Source organism: Varanus komodoensis, unplaced genomic scaffold, assembly GCF_004798865.1.
Source record: "Varanus komodoensis strain SLA01 unplaced genomic scaffold, ASM479886v1 scaffold25, whole genome shotgun sequence".
NCBI lineage: Eukaryota > Metazoa > Chordata > Lepidosauria > Squamata > Varanidae > Varanus > Varanus komodoensis.
Genome location: NW_025335661.1, coordinates 8,784,483 through 8,803,744, shown reverse-complemented (window position 1 = coordinate 8,803,744; position 19,262 = coordinate 8,784,483). Strand labels below are relative to the sequence as shown.

The 19,262-nt window shown below is 40.4% G+C and overlaps 1 protein-coding gene across 1 annotated transcript in view; it reads left to right on the top strand.

Moving 5' to 3' along the window:
• The window catches only part of PID1 (phosphotyrosine interaction domain containing 1), a 125,570-nt gene extending 107,632 nt beyond the window's left edge, over window positions 1-17,938 (top strand). Inside the window, exon 3 of the mRNA XM_044432803.1 lies at window positions 15,970-17,938. Within this exon, the coding sequence (XP_044288738.1) occupies window positions 15,970-16,446 (477 nt within the window). The 3' untranslated portion in view covers window positions 16,447-17,938. The remainder of the gene's footprint in view (window positions 1-15,969) is intronic.
• The last annotated feature ends 1,324 nt before the right edge of the window (window positions 17,939-19,262 follow it).

The window sequence follows — 19,262 nt, the reverse complement described above, 5'->3', positions numbered from 1 at the left end:
TGTCCTCAGGCTTATGAGCATAGGCTTGCAAAACACATCCCTACCCCCCCACCAAAAAAAAGGAATGGGGAGGGAAAGGGAAAGCAACAAACATGGGTTCATAATACTGCACTTAGAATGACCAGCTGCTCACAGGTCAAAATAAGCCTCAATAGATCTCTGAGAATAGCCTGCAACACAACCTTCTGAGAATGGATATAATGGCATTTCAGGGTGGGATCTCAGTTTTCCAGGGTTTGGCTGGACTCCTCCAACATTGCCACTCCTGCTATAGTAAGCCTCTGGGGTCTAGATGACGTACCCCCCAGAGTAAATGGTCACTGGCAATTCTTCACAGGGCATTGGGGACCAGTTGGGAGAGTACAAAGTTCGGCTAGGAAGAAGAGCTGTGAGGAGAGGTAGACCAAAATGGCTGCTGCTTTTATGAATCTTTTGAATCTTTGTATACTGTTTTGTATATGCTGTGTACCAAGAAGATATTGTAAATGCCACAAGTTGAATGGGTTCCAGTAGCAGCTCTCCATTTTGACTTAAAACCAGACAAATTTGGCAAGAAAGAAAAAGAAAAGGTGTTACAGAAGCTTCAGTTTTATGAATTGCCTTTGTCTCCTGAGATGCAGTTTTCATGCCTCACAAATAAATCACTCCAGACTTCATCAGTGACAGCCACAATATCCACAGTCTTCACACATCAGGGCCCTGCTTGATAAGTGCAGATTGGAGCCTCTCCTTTTTCCCTATACATTGCTGCAAAGTTGTAATGTGTAACCCAGAGCTGCTGTTTGTATAGATAGTTGTAGTGGCTGTTATAAGTGGGAAAAGACAAATAAGAGGGCAGGCCAGCACTGTGGAGGGGAAAAAAAACAGTTGAGCCAGCTGAATCAGAAATGAAAATACTCTTGGTACTCTTTTAAATCCATAGGCACTCAACAATAAAAATGCTTATCACATTTCACCTGGTTTCTGTGCACCCTTTAACCAAGCCTTTGGAATGTCTTGGAAGCCAGTGAAGTTCTGAATGAGATGTGGATTAGCAGTGTGGAGTAGTGATTAAAATGTTGGACTGGGATTTGGAAGATCCTAGTTCTAATCTCCATTTAGTGTTTTGGGCCAGTCATGGACTCTCAGCCTACTCTACCTCACAGGATTGTTGTTAGGGATGAAATGAAGAGGAGGAGAACATTCTAAGCTGCCTTGGGTTCCTTGCAAGAGAAAGAAAGGTGGTATATGTTATATAACATTATCAACAAAAATAGCTGTAAGCCCTGAAATGTGAAGCAACCTGGTGCAGACTGCAGTGAACTCTATTAAGCTGTTGATCTTTAAATCCTCTATTTTGTTCTGAATGTTGAAATCCAACATAAAATGTATCTTTCAATGAATTACAATGAACTGCAGATATGTTTTCAAGAAGCAATGCGTCACCCATATCTATTTAATAATTTTGAATTTTTAAAAAGAGATCACTGAAATCTGTTAAGATCATGGATGAAAATACTCCAATACTGCAGATATTTTGATTGATTTGCAGACTTTGTCAGTTGCTTAGAAAAATTGCTCAGTGCTTCAATAAAGCTCCATAGAAACCAGACACCAGTGTGCTTGCTTTACTTTATAAACTTTTTAATAGAGCTTGGTTTAGTATTTGCACTATTTACGCACCATGTGCCATCAATGCAGAATTCACCTATTTAATAAACTGAATTGATTTTCAGGCAGTATGGCAGATTGACTGTTTTCATAAAATACAAGGTACTTCCAACCATATTCAGTAACTGAAATAAAAAACCCTGAAATATGATCCATGACTTTGCATATATTCTTTAAGATACTTAATTTCAGTCTCCAGCAAGGGCAAGACAGATTGAATCCACAACGATTTAAAAAATATACATACCAAAAACGAAAATCTGTTTTGACTTCATTGCATAGAGGAAATTTGCAAGATGCTGAATGGTTGGTAAATAATTGTCTTGGGCTGCAAAAATATTCCTTCCAGATTATAGAAGCACCAACTGGCACTGCCTCTGGAAAGATGTATGTTCAAGCACCATGTCAGAGTGAGAACAATATGCTGATGTATGTTTAGGCCATTGCCTATTGATTTTTTAATTCATTAATTTTTCCATATGTGCTACTGAATATTAATTATTCATCACCAAGGAAAAACAAGGAAGAAACTGCAAAATCCATTTTCAGGTACTGCATTTGTAAGAAATCATGCCTTAAAATAGGAAGAACAACTTGTACTTCGGGTGCTGTTGGACTGCAAGTCTCAAATGTCCTTGCTAACACAGTCAGTGGTGGGGGATAATAGGAGCTGCTTTACAGCAACATTTGGAAGCTGAAGAGTGATGAGTTACCCACCCCGAAAGACACAGAAAAGTCACATGGGTACAGTCAGTTTTGTGTCTAGGGACTACTTACAGAAATAGAAACAGAATGAGTCAGAGCGGGCCTCCCGGGCCAGCTAGCCTGACTCGCCCAGCTCAAGCCAGCTCTGCTCATGACACGCCCACCATGTGCTTATCACTGACTCCACTTTGGCACTTGTTACAATCCCTTGAATATCTGTGGATGCAATACTGGACTAGATAGCTTCCACAATCTCTGCTAACTTGCCACAATGGTTTGTCATGTTATGTAAATGCAGACTGCTGCCTAAAGTATGGCTCCCCCCGCCCCGCACCAACATCTGCGAACCTGTTGACTGCTGTAGGCATTCCTCAGCCCACAAGGAATTCCTGTGTCATTTGAACTGGTGTGACCTATCCCATCATAGTTGACAGAAGTGGCAAGTGAGGCAACAATGGCCAGAATGCCCCCAAAACACCACCCTTGCCCCTCTTGGTGATTTTGCCTATGCCCTCAGCAGTGAGAGTCCCTCCAAAGTGCCCAAGTGGTACATTGAAGGACCTATCAGTGGTTGGTCACCTTTAAAAAAATGGCACCCCAAATATGGCTAAATATTTTCATAATTAGTTTAATTAATATTATTTTGGGACACAGTTCCAGGAGTCTGAAATTGGGAAGTCATGCTTAGATAATGTTCTGGAGGTTGCCGCTGTCAAAATGCAGCAGGTACCTCCCATGGACATTGACCCAGAAAGGCTCAGGGTTTGTTCGCTTGTTTCATTTTTCTTTGCCCTGAGAGTTGTCTAAACCTGAGCTGTCATAGCAAAACAAAGTCACAAGTGAGCTTTGCTTGTGAAGGGAAGTGGGCAACTTTTCTTCTCTTCAGAAATTTGAGTGTTCCCCCCCATAGGTCCCAATGGCACCAACTTCCCATCTATTCCTAAGATTCTGGGTGCTCAGGAAGTTGGAAAAGTGCATTTCTACACCTTTTCTCTAACACTTCCTTTTGACAGCAGTCAGACATAGGTTTTTTTTTAGGATTTCTGCCCTTTCTACTCTGCTCGTCACACCATGTTCACTGGATACAGTTAGTAGGGAAGTCAGTAGGGCATGTGAAAGTAACCAGTCAGCAAGGGGAGCAGGCCACAGTGACATATGATGTCATGACACATACCATGAAACTTACTGGATGACTTTGGGTCAGTCACCAGCTCTAAGGCTAACTGACTTCACCAGGTTATTTTGAGGATAAAATGGGAAGGATAAATGAGCAGCCTTGGGTTCTTTGCAAAAGGCAGAAAAGCAGCACATAACTGTAAATACAATAACTAAATAAATATTCTACGTTAAACCTGAAGTTAAATTTGCATTCATCAAAGTTTCCCTCTCTTCACTACTTTCAAGAATAGTTCTACAATTTCAGTGATACAGCTAAAGTTTAATTAATGTATTCAATTTTTGGTATTTCTTTCTTATTGTATTAGTATCCCATCCTTCTTCCAATGAGATTAGGTTAGCATTTGTTCACTATTTTATCTGTGCAACAACCTTTGAAATAAGCTTGGACTGAGAAATGATGACTGGCCCAGTTTGGGTCCTTATTTTTGAAGCTCCAGGAAGTCCAGCAGTCCTCTCCAACTGGTAACCTCCAGATGCTTTAGATGGTAGCTCCCAGCATTCATGTCCCTTGGCTATGCAGGCTGGAGCTAATGAGAGCTGAGAGTTCTCGAGGGCACCAGGATGGGGGAGGCTTCACTAAATCATGTTGCCTCATGCTAAGTTCTTTAACTTATAAAGCAAGATGGTTTGCATTTCACTTAATGTTCTGGGTTCTCTTAAAATTGCCTATTGAGAGGCAATGACATTACTATGAATAGACTGTAAAGGAGGCCTATCAGAAAGCTTACAATGCAGTAAGTAGAAAATGCAGAAGGTATTTTTGTAGGTGTTTTGTGATGACTTCTTAGTGTGCACAGGGGTTTTCAAGAAGGCCTATAAATGGTGAAAAGCAGAAGAGCTGCCAAGCAATCCATCTTGCTCGTTGGCTAAGCTTAAAATTAAAATTGGAGTGATGTGGGATATTAAGCTCTTAGGCAGCTTAAACTTGTCCAACAAGTGCTTGTACTGTGTTGCAGATAATGGCTTAACTTTGGCCGACAAGAGAGAGACAAATTACAAGTACACAAGGATATTTTTGTCCCTGAGCTGTTCTGGTGAAATGCAGTGTTGGTCTTGTCTGGGGCCCTGATGTTTTCATAGTTCTGTTCCTCTTGATGCATTGCTTTGGGGAACATTTTTCCCTTGTTGGCTGTCTTCACTACCGCTGTGGCACTTGCTGTAGTACATAGCATGTTGCACCTGTTAAGGTTGTTTTGCAGTTCTTACGTGGAGTTGAGCTCGTGGCTGTCTTTGTTGAGAGGGACCAATTTCATTTTCCTATCATACGTTAGAAGAGGAGTAGGTTAACTGCCATCTCAGAATGGACTGTTCATCCTTTTAAAAAAGTAGAATCCCTATGGTCATGCGCTGTAGATAGGAAGCATGTCATGAAGCATATGCTGTTTATGAAGCAAGTGTGTATATTCAGGACTTCCTAAGAACAAGTGTTGCAGGCTAGACTCTTAAGGGCAGCACAATTTTGGAAGGTTCAGGGGTCGTTTCAGCCCTCCAGATACCCTCCTACTCCACAATCTGCCAGGCAATCCAGAAATGAAATTCATTTTAAAAGAATCTGGAAGTCTTGGCATCAGGATAACCACAGAGCATCAAAAAGGAGGAGGAATATTTTTCCTTAATAGCTTGCATGGTGTACTAGTGGGGGTTTTTTGCATTCAAAAATTTAGAGTCAATCTAAACCTTTTGATCTGAACAGTTTTTTGGCTTCTAACCATCTTGAAATATAACTTTAAGGGGTATGAAGTAGAATACTTTCCCAACCCAGGTTACTTTAATAAAGAAGTAACCATATGAAATGTCATTTCACATGGAATCAAGAAGGAGGTTTTCAGAATTACTTGCTAGACTGTAACTTATTTCCTTGGTCCCAGGCCTCTTTGTTTTTGTTTTGTATCTAATTTATACATTTTAAAGTTGCTTTTCATCTTTCAGAGATTTTGTTGATGTTTAACCTTGGTTACAACACTCTTATCTTTTGGGCAGCATATCACTGCTGTAAAAGTAGGAGCAGAGCAAATTCCTCACCTAAGTAGGATTTGGAGTGGCCTGGGGACCCATCAGTTCTTATGAGGCTCTGCACTTATTCTGGAAATACAGTAAGGCAGTGGACAGGTACTTGTAGCATAGACAGCAGCCATCACATGGGTCTGACATGCTTTAAAAGATCCCTCTTGCCTTCCCATAATTTCCAGTACACTGAGAGGTGATGCTATTGCCTAGCAAGTCTCTGGAGGTGGTCTGTTACCTAATAAGACTCTGGTACACTTCTCGGGGGGCATGGTCTGGTACACTGAGGGGTGGCCTTAATGCACCAGAAGCCTTGGGACAAGAGCCACCAGAGAGGAGCTTCTGAGAAACAAGGAGCAGTGCCATGATATTATTTCATTTTTCTGAAGTTGTTCCCTGTTGTTTCAAGGCATCAGACACACTAAGGGGATGGCTGTCTTGCTGGCCCTTAATGCATCAGAAGTCTTTGAGAATGCAGTGGGAGACCGACTCCTCCAAAATTTTGGAAGAGTGGCAGGACTTATTTCTTTAGTTCAGTGTTGTAATGCTGTTTTGAGGACAAAAACACTCTAAAAGCAGCTCACAATCAATAACTCAAAAACAGTTAAACATATAAAACAACATGTGCAATTTCAAATTTTGATTCAGATTAAGTTACCGGTGCATAGATCTCAATGAAATCAAGGTGCAGTCTTAGTCATGACCAGAGGCAATCTACCCCAGTGCCCCTTCCATTTTTGAGGGAGCACAGTTGCAGTATTTATGCTAAGTGCAGCCATCACAGCAGGGACAGGTGCTAAGGAATGCACAAACATGCAATTGCAGATAAGAAAGGGGATGTGCAGGGAAATGGCCCTTTAAGGTTCATTTGTTTATTCGTTTAGCTCAATTAGATTGTGCTCAGGAATGAAGGAACAAGGAGCATCGATATGTATAAATAAATAAATGGTAACTCAAGAAAGAAAGAGAAAAAATGGAAGAGGAGGAAGAAAAGCATTGGTGCTGCTTGCTGCTGTTCTCCCACTTCCTCTGGGAGGTGTTGCTACTGGGATCAGCATCCTTATGCCCCTCCATGCAAAAGTAATTCCTGGAAAGCAAATGCAGTTCCTCTCCAGTGCTAGCTTTCCCATAAATTAGCTCCATTGAATTTACATCTAATGTAAAGCCACTGAAGGTCGTGTGATTTATTTCTGAATAGACATGCATTTTCAGGCTTGAAAAGACATTGCATATTTTGAAAACATAAAGAATGGGGAGGAAAAAAAGAAAGCAAAAATGCATTTACTCCCAATTGACTGGACTGGCCAGGAAGAGGGGGGAGGCCATAAGGGAGTCAGAAGGGGAGGTCAGAGGGTAACTGAAGGATTTCCTCACAGTTGCTGCTTTTTTGCTGAAGACCTGATAGGACATTGCCCCTTCCCCACCAGCTCCAACCAATGAAGTCACTCCTCCTGGCCCCAGAACAGCATCAAAGTTCTAGCATGCATGGATATACATAACCCCCCGCCCCCGCCCTGGGAAAAACTGCAGCATATAAAAAGTTGTGTTGTAATCAGTCTGAAGAAAATTGGGATATAATGGCAGAAATATATTAAGGGCAGGGTGGAGCAAGCATCATGTGTCACGCTAGTGAGACAGACATTTTTACTAGCACTGTAATGCCTAGTGTAGGCTGCCCCTAAGTAACATTGATTTCAGTCAGTGGGAACTAATACGGTTTGGCTCCAACCCATAGACTTCACAAGACCCATTGAATGGATCAATTTTCCATTCATCAACAAAATATTAAAGAGAATGACCCGTGCATTAAAATTTGCATAAGTATTCCTTGTTGAATATTCCAGAATAATAATATAAACTGTTCTAGTATGATGGTGAAATCACTTTGTGGGTTAACTGCTCTTATGTACTCTAATAAGGATGTCCTTTGACAGTTGCTATCTGTGTATCTCGTTTTGGTCTAAGGTGAACAATATTTTCCATAATGACATTTCAGCTAATTAGTCTGCAAAGGCAACCAGCATTTAGAGCAGTAGAATGAATAAGAGTTTGCCTAAATAAATTGCATCTTTTGTTCCATCTTCCAAAGTTTGTTCAATGTAATTATAGGATGAAAAACATTGGGCCAGACAGTATCAGAAAACTAACCAGTTATCTTGTAATCAACTAAGGAATTTATACTTCTAAATTCAGTGAAAAATTGAAGCCTGCTGAAAATACACCTGTTTTTCCTGAGGAATGTAGATAAACAAATGAAAATAATGAAGCAAACAGATGTGTTAAAAAGATGCATACAATATAAAATATTTGATTGAATTAAATATGTATCTGTTAGAATCCATTGAAGCAGGGCCAGTGCAATGCAAACATATGCACCAACAATGATAATTCTTGGGAGAGCCAGTGTGATGTAGTGGTTAAGAGCATGGGACTGGGACTCAGGCGATCTCAGTTCTAGTCCCTGCTCGGCCATGGAGACAACTGGGTGACTTTGGGCCAGTCACAGACGCTCAGCCCAACCTACCTCACAGGGTTGTTGTTGTGGGGAGAAGATGGAAGCGGAGAATTATGTAAGCTGCCTTGAGCCCTTTGTAGGAAAAAGGCAGGATATAAATCAAAAGATAGATAGATAGATAGATAGATAGATAGATAGATAGATAGATAGATAGATAGATGATAGAAGTGTAGCACCCTGAGAGCTGTGATTAGATTCCCACACTTTTAAAAAACAGTTTAATAGCAGTGGAGTTTGTGGGATTACTTGGCACGGGACCACAATCCTGGAGAAGAGGATAGCTCTTCTCTTTCTGAAATTTTCACAATGGAAATCAGTTCCTGTATTTAGAAAATTTCCCAGTCCCATACTTGCATGTCTGCCACACTAGCAAATAGTGCCATTGGATGAGAAGGTGGGTTATATTGGGGAAATGATCCTTAAAATAACCTACGAGTCCCAGTCTTGCTTTTGGAAAGAGGTCCGAGTTAGCAGTCTCATGTGACGTTCTGCACTAGCTGCTTCTTGCAGGCCAGGCCTAAGGTTAGATCATGTAGTGTGTGTTACAGTAATTCTATCCTGAAGTTACCAGCTCCTGTACCACCATGGCTAAGCTATCACAGTTCTGGAATGGCTCTGTTTTTCGTTCCATCCCAACCTGGTAAAAAGCACTCCCAGCCACCAAGACTACCTGAGCCTCAATTGACAGACTTTGCACTTCTTCCTCCAAACTCCTTCCTCCATACAGTTGATCTCTTGGCTGGACCTGTGACCATCCACATGGCTTCGATCTTGTTAGGATTTGATCCTCACTAAGTCCGTCACTGCATCCAGGTACCAGTCCTGCATGGTTACAACTGGTTCAGATGTTGTAGAGAAATATGTAGTTCTGAGTATCATCTTCATGTCAGCAGCACTCTGTAAAAATTGTGTGTGTGTGTGTGTGTGTAGTTGTTAGTTGTTACTATTGTGCAGAAAGTGGGAATCAGAAACCTCTGCAAATCACACAGAGTTCTACCAGGAGATCACAGTTTACCATCTACCTACCACTGTTACAGAGTAAACTGTTCTCATCCCTTTCTTGCAACACACTTTTCAAAAAGTTCAAACTCATTGCACCAAGCAAAAGCCCTACCTTAATCTAAATAATTAATTTCATTACTCATATCTTTATACCAAATAGGGTTTTCTTCATTTTTCCTAATGAATACATTTAGATGCTTCAGCTTTCTGCAGATTTCACCTTGAGTCAAGTATTAATATTTGGTTACAATATTATGGGGGGAATGGAATCCTCTTTGAAATGGACTGTGTTTTTTCCCTAAAGTTTATTATGTTCATATGCACCTAATACCTATTAATAGCTGAAGCTGCATCTGTGTTTGAGATCATTGCAGAAGCTTGCCAGTGGAGGAAAGACTTGGATAGAAATTCCCATTTGACAGGAGAAAAGGGCAGAAAGAATACAGACAGCTTTAGCAGGCTAGGAAAGTTGTGTGGGATGATTTTTTTTCAAAGGCTTTGAAAAATGATATGAAAATCTCAAACTACTACAAGATATAATATCTTTCTGTACCTGGCAAACAGTGATATATAAAAGGTGCTTTATTGCTTAAGTAGAATAAAATGGTGTTAAGGGTTTCCCTGTTCCTATTTACTGTATCTTGGGGCATAAATTATTAAAATGGCTGTGTAATTTCAGGTTTGACAGTTCATGCATATGAAATTGAGCTAGGCCCTATCTCAGGACTAACTAAGAGACTTTATACATTGCAGTGCACCCAGAAAGGAAATATATAAAATGAATCAGTATGCCACTGTCATACCCTAGTTTGACATTTAGTTTAATCACTAAATGATGGACAGGGCCAGGCCCCACCACTGGGGCTGCACCTGAGCCACAGGTGCTTGGGATAGTGCAAAGCTGGTCTATGACATTTTTTCATTGCTTTCACTGCTTGATGGGGTGCCAGTAGCACCCCACCCAAATCAAGGTGTCTGGTGCCCAAAGCCAACCAGGTTATTTTGGCACATGATGCAGAAATCCAACAAGCATCTCTTCCCCATCCCTGTCAATAAAAGTACAACAGTACCAACCCTGATCGTAACCTATATATAGGGTTATTGTTGGGAAGATTAAATGGAGAGGAAGAGAACCTTGTAAGGTCCTTGGGTTCCTTGCAGGAGGAAGAAAGGTGGGATATAAATGCAAAGTAATGACCAATCATTTGCTTCCCCTTTCTGACCCCTGAAATCTGCTATCTGAGATGACTACTTCATTCTGCCTAATGGTAGGGCCTGGTAGCCTCCTACTGGCTTTTCCCATTCTTCTGAGATGGTGGCCCAGAAGCAGTGATACTTCCTTCTTGCTAATTTCGCTTTTCTCCCAGCATGTAATAGCACTGCTGGTACATGCACTTCTACATGCACTGTAGCAGGCACGAATATGTCTCTGCATTACCTGGCTCATCTGATATATGCTGGAATCACCACGTCTGCATTGCAGCCTTGGTTTGCACACTGAGCAGGGGGGCAATGGACCAGTAAGCAACAATGAAGTGTTTTGAGGCCCAAGCTACGCATGCCACACAGCCTGCCAACAACAAGTTCTGATTATGAATGTAGGTATCGCTGCAATTGCATTGCCTGGTACATTGGCCTGTAAAATCATTGGATCAGGACTTCAATGAGAATGGTATATCCACTTCCATCCAGGCGCAGGTTTTGATCCATCAGAAGACTCTCACCAATTTGTTTGCCTATCCACCCACTGCATCACCTTCTAGCACCACTTCATACACTGTTCTAGAGAACTTTCAGAGCAGATTTTCTGAAGGAAAGGGGGTCTGCAGTGGAATGGGCAGTTTGAAAAAGCAGTAAACAGACCAGTTCTACCCTCAGAAGTGAAAAGAAGTGTCAGTTTGGCTAAGGGATATTATACATGCTGAGTAATTCTTTTATGTCTTCATGATGAAGAAGATGATAATGACATTGCATTTTTCTTCTTGTGAGGAAAGACAGCTAGCATAGTCCTCCTAACTTACCTGATGAGCTTCATGGATAACTGGAAGTAGAAGCTGGCTCTCAAAGGTGCCCCTGTCCATCACTAACTGCGTCAGCACACTGGGCTCTTCAATGGTGTGGGTTTATAATTTTCACTAAACCTTCTAATACTTCTTCAGTATAACCTGATGGTATATAGAAAGAATATGTAATATAGCACATCAATATTTTATGTTTTGTGCATTTTAAAAAGCATTTCACTGGTGGTGACTTGTAAAATAACATGAAAAAGAGATCTGTTAAAGAAATCAGAATTAAAGAAAATTGAAGCAGCAACCAGTTCTTTGTGAACAGTTTGACTGAGTTTGAGGAAATTACTCGTGAGTAATGATTTTTCAGTGCTAACATTTAAATAAGGGGGGAACATAATGTTTGAAAGTAGTATGCGAGAGTACAGACAATGTTAAAAGACATGTTATATTCACTGTAGTTCTCTTATTATTAGTTTTCTATTAATGAAGGTACATGGCTATTGTTGGGTAGTTTCCTAACAAGTATGGGTTTTGGTTTTGTTTATTTGAAAATGCTTTTCCCTGAGAACGATGGCTGAAAACATGTTTTGATCACTACGTGGAAAAGCAGTTGAAACTAGAAACTGCTTGGCTCTAAAATTCAGTAGTTTGGCTTATCCATTAATTTAGAAATGTTATCCCCACCCTTCCTCCAAATTCCACATAATGGCTTACAATATCATTAAAGCCAGCAATAAAGCAACCATAAAATCAAACTATAAACAATTTAGCTGCTAAAACAATTCAAATACAACAACAACAATCTGACCTACAAATGCTGCAACTGGGAGCCAAATCCATGTGAAAAGTATTTAAGGGCCCAGTTTTATGCATTATAAGACAGAAAAAAATCATACAATTCCAGCATTTCTCAGTCAGCATTATTTTGTTAGATTTTAGCTCTTCTGCTCATATAATGGTCTCTTTTTGTGAAGTTGAGGAAAGGCAATACTACTTGGGGTTTGCAGAGTCCATAAGTGGAGAAAAAGAAAACAGTCAAGAGGGGAAGGGGATTAAAATGTTTCTTGAATATGCCTCTTTTCAGGTTGCCTTCTATGCCCGCTCAGATGGAAAAACAGTTCCCAACTTGTTGGAAGTTGAAGAATTTTCCATATGAACATCCATAGGATTGTACTTTACATTTCAAAAGGTCACAATGGGGACTAACTGCACCTCTTCTGGTAGGGAGTTCCACCAAGGGTGGTTTTATCATTCACATGTTTCTGACTTGGTTGTCTCAGAAACAACTTTTCAGCCATTTGAAAATTCCAGCATAGAACTGATACAAGTGGTTGAAAGCTATCTAAGGACTATCTAATGATGCTATCAATAATAATAAGTCATCTTTATTATTGGTCCCCTTTGTCCATTAGAATGCACAGTCAAACCTCAACTTTGGCAGGTTTAGCTTTCACAGATTTGATTATTTGTGAGTTTGCCAACAATTGTCAAATGGGAGGGTTCTTTGGAGTTCTGCAGCCTACTGCGGAAAATCGTCATTGCAATAGAGAGAGAGGAAGTGAAAGGAAGAGAGGGAGAGTCTCCAAGCACGCCTTCCTGCTCTGCCCACTCAGAGAGGGAAATATCTCTGGCATTTCCTTGGTGCAAAGAGGAGGCACTGGTGGGTGAAAGGGCAGGTAGGAAATAAGAAGATAAGAATGTAATAAATGAAGAAGAGAAGCCTGCTGGATCAGAGCAAGGTCAGAGAGAGAGAGGAAGAAGCAGTGCAGTACATGTATGGTCAACAGTGTTAAGGAAATATTTGCTGGGGGGGGGGTAAATATTCATAGTTTTTCCACTTCCTCAGGGGTCCCGCATCCCTAACCCCCACTGATGTGGAGGGCTGACTGTACAGTTTAATCTCAAAGGCAAATGGGGTGGATGAAACTTGTCTTTTTCTGTGCATCCAAAAGCTTTAACCAATCCTTTTCTCTTGGATGAAAGGACAAAAAGGCCATGGATTTTTTTAATCTCTTGAGTTCCATTTTAGTGGCTCAGTCATACTTTGGGCATGTTTTTCTGCAAGAATTGCTAGGATGTTTGTCATCATGAGAGCATTTTTGTCCCAATGAGGTGTCTGAAGATGTTAAATGCAAAAGTAGCCAACTTCTACTTTTTGGAAACAATTCAGTGTTTCAATTTTAAACCTCTCCAACAGTGTGCATCAAAGCCTCTGAGAGCTGAATCTCACATGCCCACTGAGTGGTGTCATTTTTCAAACATGCCTCACTTTTTGTTTGTTCGATTTTAGTTACCATGCCATTTTTGTATGATTGGCATAAAATATAAAGAGTATTAGAATGTCTCTGTAGATAATATGCCAGTGTTTGTGAATATGCCAGAATATCTTTATCTTAGTTTACGGACTCAAAAAGTGACAGACCCGTGGAGTGGATGTGGTTGTTCGGAAGGGGCATGCAAGGAGGGGCTTAGCAGTGTGGCCAATTTGCTTGAAGAGCTGCTAGAACTTTAAGTAGCACCACAAGGTTCTGGGGAGGCTAATTCCTTTGATAGGAAATGAAGCTCCTTGAGTCTTGTTAACAACTTTAGTTATTGGGATTCCCAGTAACCTGTTCTCCTTTGGATATAAGACACTTGCAGAGCTAAAACATTGCCAATGCATATTATTAAGATTAATAGAAAAACAACTTAAGACTTTCCATTTTAAGATTCCACTGCTCTTTGGCAGGCAAGGAATGATCCAATGCAGTCTGGATCTACTTAAAATGTTGGAATAGGACTCAGAAGATAGGGATTCTAGTCCCCACTCTGGGCCAGTCACCAATCCTCAGCCTAATATACTTCACTGGTTTGTTGTGATGATAAAATGAAGAGGCGAAAATGTCAGCTACCTTGGGTTGTTGGCAGGATAAAAGGTGGCATATAAATGTAATTAAATAAACAAAGCACAGTAGATTTCCAATCTTTTTTTATATATAATTCCCTAATTATAGTCGTATGTGGGTCTCTCTGTGTCTGGCAGCAACCAAAGCTACAAACTCCTGCAAACTTTGTTTTCTTCCTACTTACAGTTTCTCTATGTAAATGCATTGTTTTTCCAAGTTACTTGTTTTTTATAAGTCTTTCTTTTTTAAAATAATGTAAGCATGGAAAGCTCTTATACTGGTTGTTTCTTGGGTGTGGAAAGAGTATTTTTCCCAGAGAAAAATAGCAGCTACCTACCCTAAAGCGAAGAATCAGTGGGCCAAAGTAGGACTAAATATGTGACTGTAATTGTTATTCACATTTATATTTTACTTTTGCTGTGCAGCTAAGCCCTTTTCTGCTCCTTCCATGATCTGGAAATACATCCCTCTAAGGTACTGCTTGCATTTCAAGGGAATGGAAACTTGAAATGCAAATAGCATCTTCACAGAGGCAGTTTTCTTTCCAGACTGTGGCAGGAATAGAAAAAGCTAAACTGTCCTCTCTTTTTGTCCCTCCAGGGTCCAAAGATTGCTCTTTACATAATCCTTATATTAATTGTATTTAGCCTGGTTTGGTCCTGTGTTGTCTGCCAATCATTTTCAGCAGCTTCCACAGCTCCAGGCTTGATAACTTAGAACTGATCCAGGTGTGCTACTGTACCAGGTGAAAATATATTTTATTACCCTCACTTATACAAAAGCATTGTTTGTAATGCATAGCAATAGGATTTCAAGATTTGACCAGGTGTGGTTAAATGATGCCAGCCACACTTCTCTTCCCAGGTTCTTGACCATATTTGTCGCTGCATCCTTAATGCTGAACCTGTAGCATTTTTTCTTGCACTCACATCCTTCGAACAGAGTCTTCTTTCCTTTTTATTTTATATCTTTTAGGATGCCGTCCAATGCGGCTTTCCAAGACATCCTGTTGAGGGTGGGAGGAACCTCACCTTCCCCACAGCCGTGTCATTTTGGCCTTGTATAGCTTTTTGCCCTGCTTTGGAGGAGGAAGGGCTGAGGGAGGCACTGCTGTGATTTCTCCTATCCCTTTAGAGCCTTACTTCCCTCCTCTCTGCCATCTAGAACAAGCACTGCCCCCGCTTGCTGGCATGGGGTGCCCTCCCAGCAAGGCTATGGCTGCCTGAACACAGTCTATCCACCATCGGAATAGACCTTAGTTTCACATGCTTTTCTAAAGGTTTTTAAAATCCTTAATTACAAGTTGCTCAAGGTTTCTATTTGGGTTAAAAATGACTCCTAAATTACAAAGGCAAAAAAGATAAACAATTTGAGATGTGGGAGTATTTGCTGCTCAGTCTCTTAGCCTTTGAACTCTTACTTGGGAGTAAGCCCCATTGAACTCAGTAAGACTACTTATAGGTAAAAAGGGTTACAATTTGCCATGCTACACTTGCAATTACTTTACTTTGATGTATTGCTACAAGATTTTGAGATGGCCTCTTTGTAAGGTTAATGGGGGGCGGATGAGTGAGGCACTTAGTAAGAACAGAATGTTTGCCCTCCCTTCATGTACGCCTACATTTGACGCAATCAATGGAAATTGTTTCAGACAAGAAAGTTCATTGTCTCCTGAGGCAATGCCATTTCTGGTACTTGGTACTCTTAAGTCAAAGGATAGGCATCATTTATACTGCAAAGTTAATGTGGATGTACTCAGTTTTTGATAGCATTGCTCTACATTACATTGACTGGCTCCTAGACGCACTGGGATCTGAAGATACCTGATGTACTAATCCATTGTCATCCAAGCTTTGAAAATCACCAGCTAAATATAGTCTAATTTCAGTAGAAGGTCTGCAGAGGATTTCAAGTGTTGTTTAGGGAATTTGGTGGAAAGATCACAGGTTTTCAAAACTGAAATACCAAAGAGTTTGTTGACAAATGGTTTCTTTCTCTCTGTCTCTCTTTGTTTCAGGTTACATACCTGGGTAAAGTTTCCACAACAGGGATGCAGTTTTTGTCAGGTTGCACAGAGAAACCCGTCATTGAGTTGTGGAAGAAGCACACACTTGCCAGAGAGGATATCTTCCCAGCTAATGCCCTCCTGGAAATCCGCCCGTTCCAAGTTTGGCTTCATCATCTAGACCTCAAAGGAGAGGCCACTGTCCACATGGATACCTTTCAGGTTGCACGTATTGCTTACTGCACTGCCGACCACAATGTCAGCCCTAATATTTTTGCTTGGGTTTATCGGGAAATCAATGACGACTTGTCCTACCAGATGGACTGCCATGCTGTAGAGTGTGAGAGCAAGCTAGAGGCCAAGAAGCTAGCACATGCCATGATGGAGGCCTTTAAGAAGACTTTCCATAGCATGAAGAGTGATGGCCGGATCCACAGGAATAGCTCATCTGAGGAAATGTCTCAAGAATTGGAATCTGATGATGGCTGACTTAAACTCACTGATGGTTAAATAAAAGCAGAAATGGCCCTGGGAATAGAAGCATATAGATGAATAAGCAACAGTTCAGTTTGGGAGTGATGAAATTCCCAACACTTGACTGATCAGCTTTTCAAAATAAAAAAGAAGCAATTCAGTAATTCCCTAAAATATATGCATCTTTATAGTAATTGCATTACATTGAAATCTGCTGCTGTTCTTTAAAAAATGTGACAAATGTGTTTTTCTTTCTTGTTTGTCCATTTTATCTTCAAGTCCCATTTCTTAAAGAGAATAAATTATTTCAATTCGACTGTTGAAACCGATTGAGTAACTCTAACAATAAAATCCTCTAGGATTCATTGCTAGCATCTAATGTGGTCGCAAATGGGATCAGTCTCTACAAACACACACACACACACACACACGCATATAAAATATCATTTGGTGACCAACAGCTATTCCAGTTAGCCACCTCCAGGCTGAAATAACTACCTGCAGCCTTTTAGATTAACAGTCTACAGTTAAATTCATATTTCACAGTTTGAATATTCCAAGACGCTTATATGTACATGTTATAATCATATGCTATATTTTATTTCATTAATTTTACCTTTTTTAAGGATGTACCTGCACTTGCTCATCTTCCACATCATTGTTCATAGCCCCATCATTATTAATATATGAACTGCAGGGATAGAAAAATGTGGGCCAAAGGTTGGCGATCTGATTGTGATCCCATTTTCTCTGAATCCTTAGCTCACTGCTGAAGATTGAAAGCGAGATTGTGAAAACCCTGGACAGTTACTAGGTTGGGTCTAGGATGCAGGCTGTCTTCCAGTCCTGGCAACGTATAAAACCTTTATTTCACAGCAGTCCTGCCATCAACTGGGTCTATTTTGGCTTATTTACCTGATGGTACATTTACCTGTACTACCTGATGTCAAGAGTCATGTTTGAACTACCATAATGATCCTGGGGTATCGTTCAGAGGAAAGCCAAGAACCCTTTGTGATCAAATTTGAAAGCAGATGGTTTGTTCTGATTCAAAACCTCATTGTGATCTTTCCTGAACCCATTTCTGGTCACAGATGAAATGAATCATAACTTAAGACATTTGTTTTGTTTTTAATAAAAATGTTTAAAGTCCAACTTCTGATTAATAGTTTGCAGGTAATGCTGCTCCTTTATACAGTCTTGTTCATAAATTGTGGTAATGTTAGGGGCACTAGGGCACCTTACAGAAGCCTTAAAAGAAAGCTAGTCAAAGCAGATAGCTGTACAAGTCTATTCCATCGTGTGTGAATATGTACACTTTGTATATTTGTGTGCGTGTATGCGTGCGTGTGCAATCAGTGTTAAAGCATGTAGATTGATCATGGGAACATACTGAGGAGGACTTGCACCTCTTGAAAATATGCTTATTGCTTTCCAATGTATGTAAACTATTCTGCAATGTAAAGGAATTCATACTTTAATAAAAAAAGTTTGAATTAAAGATCAATAATTTTAGACTCCATAATTTCACCTGTGCCTTATTTTGTTTCAGATATTAGGTTCCACTTTTAATAAATTATTTGACAAACACTAAGTAAAATGCAGAATGGAAATTACTACTGGGTCCAAAGAAGAGAGTCTTCAGCTGTTCCTCACAAAAAAATAAAAAATAAAAAAATAACTAAAGCTCAAATGTACACATGAAGAGGTCACTCCTGGTGGGCATTTCTTGATAAGGGCAAAGGCTGCCCTCCTTCTTCAAAAATAGATGCAGGGAAGTGTTGAAAAAGGATATTTTTCTTTCTTCTTCCCACTGCACAGGTCAGTGGTGAAGTAGCTCAGCAGTCTCCTCTCCAAAAGATCTGCTGACATGGAGAAGGTGATGCATCAGGAACTGTCAGTTCAGACACTGAGTAACGTTGAGGAAAAGTTAGTTTTTCTCGACTGGGGTTTTACCTTGTAACCAACCAGTTCTTGGGGAAATTGTCTGGAAACCAGCTGGTACAAACTCATTTGTTTTTCATATTACTCCTTTGTCTGCTTTCAGGAGTGCATTGGCCATTTGCAAAATTCCTCTCGGTTGGATCACATTACTAAAACTGATTTGTGTTCATTCTTATTCTGTAAAGGATGTTCAAATGAAATATCCCCCCACTCTTTTGAGCAGTTCTTTTCTTGAAGAAAAATCTCATTTCTTGCGACAGTTAAATATTCTCCATCAAATCCTCATGTGTTGCAATTTAGAACATAGAGATTAAAAACAGAAAATGCCATGTTAAACCAGAACAAGGATCTGGCTAGTCCAACCATGACCATACATATTCTCTCAGGAACACTGTGATGGAACATTTGCCATTTGCTACATGTCCTTAGCATCTGGGGATATAAGGAGACAGTTTCCAATAATCAGGTTCCTATTTAAGCTGTTAAAAGTAATATAAGAGATCATGGTCCTTCTAGCACCTGGACATCAACAGCTACCCGAGATCCCAGGTTATCTTTCATAATCCCAATATCTGAGATGTCCAACTTCGAACCGGGGAGCTTTATATATGGAAAGCCAGTATTCTAAGTAAAAGGTAAAGGTTTCCCCTTGACATTAAAGTCCAGTCATGCCTGACTCTAGGGGGCAGTGCTCATCTCCGTTTCCTAGCCGAGGGAGCCAGCGTTTGTCCTCAGACAGTCTCCGTGGTCATGTGGCCGGCATGACTAAACACCGAGGTGCACAGAATGCTGTTACCTGCCCATCGAAGTGGTACCTTTTTATCTACTTGCATTTGCATGCTTTCAAACTGCAAGGTTGGCAGGAGCTGGGACAGAGCAATGGGAAC